The sequence below is a fragment of the Quercus lobata genome, chromosome 4 (genome assembly GCF_001633185.2).
Source record: "Quercus lobata isolate SW786 chromosome 4, ValleyOak3.0 Primary Assembly, whole genome shotgun sequence".
Classification (NCBI taxonomy): Eukaryota; Viridiplantae; Streptophyta; class Magnoliopsida; order Fagales; family Fagaceae; genus Quercus; species Quercus lobata.
Window position 1 is genome coordinate 17,735,357 of NC_044907.1, and position 12,003 is coordinate 17,747,359.

Genomic DNA, 12,003 nt, shown 5'->3' on the forward strand with positions numbered 1-12,003 from the left:
CCATGCCAACAGGTTAATACGTCATGTAATCTTCTAGCTCATTTCAACAGCTCTATTAGATTTTAATTGATTTTCTTATTTTATACTTGGACCATATCAAATGGAAGATTGTAATTTTGAACTACTTGATAAATTATTTGATACTTTGGGTAGACTAAGGCAATTATGTCCAATGGTCTATCCACCCAAAATGAATTCCTCATGTCTTGTTGGTTTCGTCAAATCTTAATCACATAATACTAAGAGAACTAGAGATTTAGCTTGGGGGAACGTATGAAACATAGAAGTTTAGAATTCAATAATTAAAAATATGCTAAAATTGAAGACTAAATATACTATGAAAAATAAAACTAGTATCCCTTTAATGTTAACAAGATATTAATAAATAAATAAATAATACACAACTGCAGATGCTCGACAAGTCAATCAGTAGAAAAAGAGCTTAGTAGTTCTTTCTTTCTTTCTTAACTTTCTAATTATGTGGTCATGGAGAATGAGGCACATTAATGGCTAAACTTTTCAAGTTATACATTAGTGAACATCTTGTAGGGGACTTAAAACTTGAGCTAAAGTCACATGAGTACTCTCTGAATTAAAATGTCAGAGAGGCACTCATAAGAATAGAAGATTAAACTTGAGAAAACAGTAACAATGTAATCCTTAACTTTTTGCATTTACTTCATGTGCACCCAGCAAGTCAATGGTGTTCAGAGATGTCCTTGCCTGCGTGCCACTTAGAGAAGCCATTCTCTAGGGCATCCCTCATCCATGGATGCCGGCACCTATCCAGTGCCTGTGGTACAGTCAACCAAGTTCGGTTTCGGGTGCTCTGCTCTGGCCATGACTCAAGCTCCTCCTTGACTAACAAAGCAAACATTGCAGCTTTACATGAACCTTCTGGGCAGAACTCATCTTGGTGGGTTTTACTCTTAAAGGGATAATAACCCAAGAAATCCTGAAACCAAGAAATAGAAACAAACTTAATGTATAACTTGAATATGCCATAATCAAAACAAGTGCAGCAATATCTTTCGGTATTTTCTTAAAACCTTTCCGCTAAACTGTAACAAATGTCAACAACAACATGAATGGAAACTGCCCAGCATTTTGCTAAATCTAGGACTAGGATGCCAAATATTGTATTTTAAAAAATTCAGTAAACAAACAAATAATAATTGCAACAGCAATCAAAGTTTTATCTGTATTGAAATGTAGGCATCTAAAGCGACAATCACAACTAACAAGGCAGATATATACAAACAAAAAACAGAATATTATTGCTTCCCCAAAAGCAGTCCAAGATAAACATGGGAGAATTAAGCAAACTGATAATGCAACAATTGAAACATAAAAATCATATCAACTTCAAGACCTTCAATAGATTAAGTGACTGTTTTTCTTTTTTCTTTTTTGAGTGACCGTAAAATAATTAAAAGGGTTTATAACAATATCATACAAGTTCAATGGAAAAAGAAAAAGAAAAAAACAAGGACAACATCAAATTTATTAAAATCAAAATCACCATTAGTTCCCCTCGAACTCCAGCCTCTTCAATAGCTTCCCTTACTGCTGCCTCCTGAACAGTTTCATCATTCTCCCAACCACCCTATAAAAGGAAAAGAACAATTCATGAAAACATTTGTATGATTATCACCTCCCACTTTCTAAATGATGGTAGGGAAAGCAAATAACAGATATTTATAAAAACCACACCAAATAGAATTTCCCAAGTAATCATAAACTAGCTAATTTGCACTACATTTGAAAAAGACATACCAATAAAAACTGCAAATAATGTCTCATGTTGCTTCCCACAAAAGAATCCAAGCTTTTGAATTCAATGAAGGAATACCCAAATTCTTATTACTTGTCAAAAACACACGTCATCAGTTAGGGACCATCAATGATCAATCAGATATGCACCGGCATAAATCTTGATATTGGTTTAAATTTAAATTGCATGGCTACATATTGAGATTTGGTTCAAGATCAGTTAGTTTCCTTAGAATAAAAGCTTCCTGCCCAATACCTTCCAAAATATAGTTCTACAGCACACTATGACAGAAGCTAGAGTGTTGACATATCAACTGCCAAAGCCCTCCATGCATTTCTCCAATAGTTAAGTTGGCCTGGCAACTGTGAACCATCTACAAAACTCCCACAATTTCCATTCTTCTACTCATGTACTTGGGTGTCATCGCCTGAATACCTTCTAATATGGTTTATTTATTATTAAATAGAACTTGCATATTTGCCAAGCATAATAGAATCCATGCATGGCTGATCATAAATCTCCACATCCTTCTCCTGTTTAACTGACATTGATTACTTCCAGTATACCATCTTCATGAAGGCAATGGACTGTGACCTAATCCTGGTAAGGTCCTTTGCCTCATACAAAACTGACTGGAATATTCCTTAAAATTTTTCATAGGCAATTCACCCAGTCAGAACAAACCAGAATATTTGCTAAACTGAAATGTACAAGTACCCAATAGAATATACCTTTTTCAGTTCTAGTCCACCTCTATACCCTAAAATTCTAAGGTCATAAGATTGTTCCCAAGAGGTTAGTGATAACTAAGGGGTAATTGTACTCTTAAAAATTGATATAGTGCCAAACAAACAATCTTATCAACCGCAAAGTAAATATTACACTATCAACCATCCCTATTAACTTTTGGTCCTAAAATAACTTCAAAGCATCACAAAATTCAACTTGACACATGATTTTGGGAGTGAATAGTAAAATTTAGGTGTCACCAATAAGCTATGGATGGAACAAATGAAATTGATGCCTTCCTGCAAATGGAACAACCTTCTATAATATTAAAGCTTCAGCTTATAGGGACTGCAAGTGTAAGCTAATAATGCATGAAAGCTAAATATGCAGGGACTCCACTCATACTCCCAAGAAACACATAATATTATCCATGTAATTTTTCCAGCAAATAGAACTGCCATAAGCCATACAGAATAAAGTTTTGACAGGGGACATATAATCAAGAACTGGACTAGCCAAGCAGCTAAAAAAACATAAGGAAAATGGAAAGCAAGAAGTTGGCATGACAACTTCTGCAAAGAATTTGGAGACTGTAAATTGATTTGAAAGCATGTTCATTTCCTATTGAAAAATCCAACTTGTACTGCACTTGGCCTAAATATTAATCTCCAGTGTGTGTGTGTGTGTGTGTGACAGAGAGAGAGACCATAACATTTTAATGAGCAAGCTAGCAGAGAAGTGAACCAAAATTAGATAACAATTCTCATCAAAGTAAATTTTCAGGAAAAAAAAAAAAAACTACTTATTACCTTTGGAAACAGGAGACCTGGCCCACTAGTTGAGTTAATCATAAGCACCTCAACAATCTTCTCAAAATTCGAATTGCCACTCACATCTGAATCTCTATACCTAAATGGAATACACCTGTAAAAAATCTGCTCAGTTAGCTTCAGTGCACCAAACATAATAGGAATCTTTTGCCGATACCCCTAATGTTACAACCAATGATATAAGTCCCAACTGAAAAAATATATACATTATGATAAAACTTTCTTCTTCTTTTTTATATTGTTACAAATTTTATTTTTTAAGAAGAAGAAAACTATTTTATTAGAAAGAGGAAATCAATAATTACAACCAGTATGCATTGAATACCTAAAATAAGTTACACTTTAAAGTTTTAATACTCAACGAAATCAACAAAAGGAAGTGAAATAAACACTGCCAAAACTGCAACCCGCTGATACAAAGATTGCCATATGACTCCACATCAATGAATATGTGATTAAACCTGTTTCCATATGGTCCACATAAGGCATAAGTTTGATCATGAATGGCCTACAAACAGATGCATGCAAGTGCAACCAAGCTCAACCCCAGAAAAGATGGCACACACAGGCATCTCACATCAACCGTGTTTGGTGCATTCCAATGTCTGTCTATTCCATGTTCATTAGAGCTAATTCACAGAAACTACTGTAGATATCAAGGACACACTAGGCACTTGTTTAAGCAGATATCAAGGATTATCAACTAAACAAATCAGGCTAATTATCAAGAGCAACCTCAACCTCCCTCTTGAAAGAAGCTTTTGAAGAATTGTCACAGATCGATTCTCTTTTCCTCAATTATATTCCTTCAGGCCCTAGCCCTTCATCAATAAGTGCTAATTACAGTGGTAGACCATTGGCAAGTGATATCAAAGGGTCAAGCAGGCACTGTGCGGACATGTGATTAAGTTGCCCTTCTGATGCAGGAGCATAGAGACAGATTAAGTGGCAGCCATGTGGGTGACACGTCATTTTCTTCATGTGTCCACATGACTTTTATTTGTCACTAAATTTGGTCAAAATTATTATGGAGTCTTGTTGGAAAATGTTAGAGCCTAGTATGTGTTTATAGGAGGTTGTCTACCTAGGAAGTAGGAAATTGCCTATTGCGTTGGAAGTAGTCCAACCATTATCATATGAATATCATGCATTGTATTTGCCTATAAATTCAATGAGAAATGAGAAGGGTAGAGAGTGTTTTAATTCAGAAAATTATTTCTTAATTATAAAAATTAAAAAAAATTCAGAAAATTTTTTGCAAGTGTTTTGCCTTGGACATAACACATTGTATTCATTCCTCAATCAAATAATCTACTAAGAATCTCATCTACACTATAATGTCGCCCAAATTCACTACAAAGCTTCTCAAAGGTTATATCACGCTTAACAGTGGTGAGGATCTTACCTTTACCAAATGCACCTTGTTTATGAAGTTGAATAACCATTAGGGTAACCTACTACTTCAAATTCAATAGTTTTATTTCATAAAATGCTATCAACCAAGTCATTGCCACTTCTCATGGTGCCAAAGATTCTAATAACACAGACAACAAAAGACAGAACAGCTGATACGCAAACACGAACAATGAAACAATTCATTGCTAAATAATTGCCTAAATGTGTTCTCCGGCTTTTTTTTTTTTTTTGTTGAGAAGTCATCCACCCACCATTATCAGCTCTTCAATCGCATTCTAAAATTCGCTTCACACAACCCCTCCTAACAAAACCTATTCTATCACACCACAACCTCACATTATTGAGAAAATGACTTCACAAGGCTATCCTATCCTTACACTTGCATGGTCCTTCTCAAATATAATCCATCCCTTTCCCAATTCTAAATCGCATCCCATAATAACTTTATCCATTGTACCACAGACCAACAAATTCCTTATCCTCATCCTCCTCCTCCTCCTATCCCTTTCAGCAAGCATCCCCACAAAGCCAATATCTAAATTCCCTAATCCAACTTCTACCACCACCCCAACACAACTCATAAAACTAAAATACCAAATCAAAAAAGCAGGAATTTACTAATCCAAACAACACCTAAGCTCAACAACCTCATTTACAACCAAACCACATATTCTTCCAAAACCCACTTCTAAAACATCACCACAGATCTCTTTTCTACTTTTTTTTTTTTCCTTTAATTTAAAAAAAAAAAAAAAAAAAATAGCCATCTAGACTTGCTTTCTACGCGCAACTGGTAATCCAAATAATAAAATAAAAAGAAAAAAAAGGTACAAAATCAATTTTGAACACATTGCCCCCAGCTGAAAACGACTCCAATATTCTAAAAACTTAAACAGCAACAAAACCAAAAGCCACATCACATCATATCAATCAACATTAACACATACATATATACAAATAGTTGAGCATTCATACAAACACCACACATGCATGCATATATAAGAGAGAGAAAGTAAAAGTAAAAAAAAAAAAAAAAAAACCGATGCGTATACCCGGCAACAAGGCGACAACCAGCATCGTAGCGCTGCTGATGCCGACCCGTGCGGGCCACCAAATCACACATAACTACACACTTTCTCTCTCTCTCTCTCTCTCACTAGATTTCTTTGTCAATGAAAATCAATCTTTCCCTTTCTCTCTTCTCCTCTCTCTCTGTACCAACAACATTTACCAATTTCTCCGCTTCTACCACCATCCACGGCGGCGATAATGGCGATTCACAATGCGACGTCGCATCAGAAATCTCGGATCCGACGGTGCGGGCTTGTTTCAAAAACTCAAAAAATCAAAAAAATCACGTGATGGGTTGATATTATTGTGATATTTTGAGGGGTGTCGTTTTGGTGGTGCTTGGAGCAGTGTATAATGGTGACGGAATTGAATCAGAGAAGGACGTGTGGAATTTTATTTTGGATATGAAGGATTTGATTGGAGGGTACACTTGGAGGCTTGTGGTTTTGGTTGTAGGTGATTGGGAAAGTGGTGAGACGAAGTCAAACTCATGGGGGGTTTATATAACAAACTTTAAAAAGGCATGCTGTGTTTGGATTTGCGTTTTGAACGGGACGGTGGGATTAAACGGTAAAGATTTATAGTGGGGCCACTTGTCCCTTCGATCTGATTTGAACATTTTTTTTTTTTTTTTAAATTCTACTATTTTACTTTGTTTTATGTTTTATCTCTCACCCCAAAAAATAATTTTACAAAATTTTTTTTATTTAACAAACATTTTTATACGAAAATAATATTTTAGGTTTTGTGTTAGTAGTTGGTAGTAACGGTACTTCATGACTGGATAGATATATGCTGTTTGGGTGATAATGTTTTTTAGAAAATAAATAATTTAAAAAAAAATTCTATAAAATTATCTCATTTTCTTATGTTTGATAGCAATCTTAAATGAGTTAAAAAATAATTTTATAACTTCTCTTATTTAACTTAATGTAAGATAGAGTTAGTTTCTAATTAAAAAAAATTAATAAAAAACAATATCTAAAAATTAGTCATACTTTTTCTTTTAACCTAATATAGTTTTCTTTTAACTTATTTTTCTAATGCTACCAAACACTAGAGAATACGAAAAATTATCTATACACAAAGTTCCATTGAAACAAACAGAGCGATAGCTAAACTAAGATTTTTTTTTTTTTTCCCTTCTCTTTTCCTTTCAAAAAATAACAACAAAGTATAAATAAGACCCTTTAATAAAGAATAAATAAATAAATTAGACCTCCAATAAACCATAAACAATATATATATATATATATATATATATATTTATATGATTTTGATTATTTGGGTCATCTAAATAATTTTTTTAGATGGTTTCAGCCTATAACATCTGATCTTGATAGTTGATCTTTGATCATCATTAGATCAAGATACTAATTGATTTTTTATGTAAACACAGATTGAACCCAAGATCTATTATTCAACAACAAGAAATTTGCCAGTTGAGTTAACTGGAACCCACTCTATATAAAGAATATATATAAATACTAGTCAACAACTTGTGCATTGCATGAAAATTTTTAATAAAATATAAAAAATTTCTTTAAAAATGGTTTGTTTCTCTCTTTTTTCTATATTTAAATATAAAATTTGATATTATGATAGTTATTAATAGTCATTTATTATAATTGTATTTGTATATTAAATATCATTAAATTTGAAATTGATCATCATGATAGTTATTAATGGATATTATAATGATCTTTTTTCACATGGAACTATGAAATATTAATTATGGTCATTATTGATATGTATTTATTATAGTTGTTTTTGTATATGAAATTATCTATTTTATTTTTTTTTTTTATGCAAGATAGAAATTCTACTCTAATTTAATCTAAGTGTATATATGTGTGAAGCTCACTCCTGGAGACTTAAACCCTGTCCCTTGCCCCCCTCCCCGCCCCATAAGAACTTTGTACTTGTGGAATGACCATCACACCAATGGTGTGCGATGGTTATTCTATTATTTAATGAATATATGATATGTAATTATAATTAGGTGTTTAAATATCGAATAGAATTTAAACTCAATTAAGTGTATATAGGTAATCATGGTGATTATTAATAGGTATTGATTATGGTTATGTTTGTATATGAAAATATTTAAAAAAAAAAATTTAGAGATGAGCTATCTAATTTATTATTTAAAGAAAATAAGATATGTTATTCTAATTAAGTTTTTAAATATAGAATATAATTTAAACTTAATTATGTGTGTGTGTGTGTAAAATTGTGAGGTTTCAAAACTTATGTGGCAAAAAACCATGAGGTTAACCAAAAAAATGTTTTCAGTTTTATATTATTATAGACTATAGAATATATATTATAGATAGGTAAAAATTAGTAATAGAAAGAAATAAATACATTACTATTTATAAATAAAAAAAATTAAAAAATCATGCCTTGTAATTATAAAAAATTTAAAATAAGTAAAAAAATAATAATAACTGAAAGGCAAAAAAAAAATATTACAAAATTTTATTGTATGTTAACACATTAAAATATTACTTAACAAAAACAAAATCAATTAATTAGTGAGCATAGAAGAAAAGAGCAAAACTTAGGTACAGTACTTAGGTGTTGTTCCTTAAGTTCTCTTCTTAAGATTCTACCATGTGAATTTTTTCTTCATGGGATGGAAGTGTATTCATTAGTTAAGTAGCCACATAACTAAATCTTAAGAAAGAAACCTAAGGAACAGCACTTAAAGTACTGTATCTAAGTTTTGTCAAAAAAAAAAAAAAAAGACAATCTTTTCTTTTATTTTAAAAGTTTTTTTTTTTTGGGCCTAACGATGCTAAACATATAAGAAAGTCTAAGGATATAACAAATTCTCACAACACTAATTTTGAGTTATGAATAGATCCCAATATAATTTTATTTCACTCTATTTTAACCTATAGTGAGTTAACACTTCAACTTATTATAAAAATGTTGTGAGATTTGTTTTTTATAGGCCAAGAAAGTATTGACCCATTGTGATCAATTAATTGATTAATTAACTAAATTTATTAATTAATCAAATTAACATGCAAAATGCATGGCAGCACAAACAAATCACCAATTAAACTAAATGTAGTGGAAATTAAATTGACACGGTGATTTGTTTACGAATGGGGAAAACCTACACGGCAAAAACTCCACTTGGTGATTTTAAGATCACCACTCCCAAAAATCCACTATTATCAAAACAAGCAGTTACAAATAAAGGAATCTCAGTACCTTATACCAACCTACAGTTGAACCCTTACCCCAATATCCTATTAGACTTGTTCTGTAATGACAATCTCTCATTTTCAATGCACGACTCCCAGTACGTGACTAATCAATAAATGTACAAATTCAGTACATGACTTAATCACCAACTTGAGAAGGATGTTGGCTGCAAAGTTCTTCAATTCATCACACAATGAAGATCAAGAAGCTCTTTGGTCACAAAACCCTATGGTGTACAAACACAACAACTTCTTCAAGAAACATATGAACTAGTGCAAATTCTGTCTCCAGTCACAATTTGCATGAACAAGACTTTGCTTCACACTTGTGCAACTTGTGTAACCTTTGACGGCCTTTAAAATAATTCTTATATATGTTTAGGGTTGTGAAAAAAGAAAGCACAAACATATACTTACGGGTTGGAGGAAAAACAGTTCTGAAAAACTGAGTTTCATAAACCTCGATAAATAGCCATCTATCGAGCTAGCTGTCGAGCCATGAACTTTAGCAGCTTTTAAATCTTGATAGATGCTAACTGTCAAGCTTTAAAATCCAACACTTTCTCAATTGATTCTTGGACAAACTTACATGGATTTAATACTTGAACTTGAAACTTTGTTCCTTGAAGTATTAAACACATCTTAGATCTACCCAACTACAAGTAAAGTGGGTTTTGTTAAAAGATTAGCCAATTACATAAAATAATGACATATGTTTTTAACATTGAATCACATATGTCCTAACAGTTTTTGTCCATAAAAGAAGTGTAAACATATATTACTACAAATTTATAGACAGAAGTTATATGTAACCAAAGTTCTCAAATTAGTCTACCCTAAGCAAGTCTAACAACTAATAAGTACCAGGCTTATACCAAAAAAAAAAACTAATAAGTGCGCAAAAAAAAATTGTGGAAGTGTATGAGGACACTTATTTGCTTCTCAGCATGTGTAAACCAAATGTGCTATTATGATTGTCTAACCATTAAGCTCAAAATTCATTGGTGCCTTTTTTGTAAGAGGGTATATGCACAATTGGTTCCCGAATTAGGATCTTGTGCAATACACTGGGTATTGCACAAGGTGCAGTTACTCTCATTCCTCTTACAAAAACTTTTTCATTTTTTTATTCAAGGATTGGAATTAAAAGTTCCTTTTTTAACTTTCAATCTTAGCCATTAAGAGCAATTGCACACGGTGCAATTCATATCGCAATCCCTAGTTCTCCTATTTCACAGGATTTGATTTCAATAGATAGGATGCCCTTGGACCCATTGGTGGAGGGGGGGCCAAGGCCCCCCTAGGTTTTAAAAAAACACCTATTCCTCCTTACAATTTTTCTTAAAAATGAAAAACATATATATATATATATATATATATATATGGTTAAAAGGGAACTTCATTAAACTAAAGAGCCAAAATGGCTAAGTTAGCGACTGAAAGCCTATAATAGTTCACCCCACTAGCATCCAAGCACACCAAGGATGTTATAACATCAGAGGGGGGTACATCAAAAATAACAAATTCTTCCTGCTAAGTACATCATTTCCTAGCAAGTGCATTAGCACATCTATTTGCTTCCCAATACACATGCTTCACCCTAGTTAGAGGAATCCTATCTAGAAATTACCTGCAATTAGCCAATAAAGAAGAATATGATGCATTAGGGCAATTTCCAAATTCAATTAAATCTACAATAATTTTTGTGTCAAGCTCAATTTCAAGATTCTGCATACCGAGTTGGGTGGCTAGCAGAAGGCCATCCCTAAGGGCCTAGAATTCTGCTGTGATGCTTGTTGTAATCCCAATGGATCTCGAGAATCCCTTTATCCAATTACCCACACTATCCCTTATAATCCCTCCTCTAGACTTCCCCGGGTTTCCAAGGGAGGCACCATCTGTATTTAACTTGCACCAAGCAGGGGGAGGTTTATTCCATCTTATGGGAATAATCACCATGTTTCTCTGATTCTTGGCTTTTCCCACACAGAAATAATACTCCAGAGCTTGACTGATGCACTGCCCATGTAAGTTGGGGTTAAGAGTAGTATTATCAAATACCACTCTATTTCTATGTTTCCATGGCTCCCAAATAGCAAAAGAAAATACATAACTCCATGGGATAGATGAAGAATGAAAAGCCTTACTTTGGCAGTTGTCCCTAAGCCAGATAATTACATCATTATTAAAGGAATTAACAAGAGCAGGGGGAACACAGATCTTGTGCCAAAAATCTCGGGCACATATACAATCCTTTAGCGGATGCCAATATTTTCAGAGTGAGTTTTACACAAGGGGCAGGTGCTGTCATTGGTGATACCCCTCGAGGCCAAAGTATGTTTCACTGGGGCACTGTTATGTATGCACAACCATAAGAAATTTACAATTTTTGGCAGCACATCAAGTTTCCAAATCCATTGTCCCTGGAAGGGAGGATTTGGTTCATGGGGGGTATTTGCAATAGCATATGCTGATTTTGTGGAAAATTCACCGTCTTTCGAATACTTCCACATAATGTGTCCTCCCCCCTTCCAAATAAGTTTCACTCATTGGCTTCCCTTGATAAAAAAGTTCTTACTTCGCCACTCACCTATCACCTATGTGCAACACATCAGAGATAAACCTCACCCCACCTAGAAAAGTGAAACCTATTATCAGTGTTTTTCTACCACAATAATCTCGACCTCAACCATACTAACACCACCTCGGCACTACCTAGTCTACTACCATCAACTTTTTTTACTTATTGCCATTACAATCACCATATCACCATTCCCCACCATTTTCATTATCATATTGATTACCATCACAACCAGCATACCATTACTCCGAGCATTAAGTTTACTTTTACCCTCTTCTTTTTGTGGAGAAAAAGCATTACGTTTACTTTTGCTAGTCATACTGCCACTATTATCTTCACCATATATCACTATCACCACCACAATACAATTACTATCACTTCATA

General features: G+C 33.3%; 1 protein-coding gene across 1 annotated transcript; it reads right to left on the reverse strand.

The window, feature by feature from the left end:
* Window positions 1–365: 365 nt before the first annotated feature.
* LOC115986540 (nudix hydrolase 16, mitochondrial) lies at window positions 366–6,296 on the reverse strand. Its single transcript, XM_031109669.1, has 4 exons — window positions 5,802–6,296; window positions 3,313–3,427; window positions 1,523–1,606; window positions 366–955 (listed from the first exon to the last, which is right to left on the reverse strand). The coding sequence occupies exons 1-4, from the start codon at window positions 5,870–5,872 to the stop codon at window positions 698–700; spliced, it is 528 nt and encodes a 175-aa protein (XP_030965529.1). The 5' UTR covers window positions 5,873–6,296; the 3' UTR covers window positions 366–697.
* Between the last annotated feature and the right edge of the window lie 5,707 nt (window positions 6,297–12,003).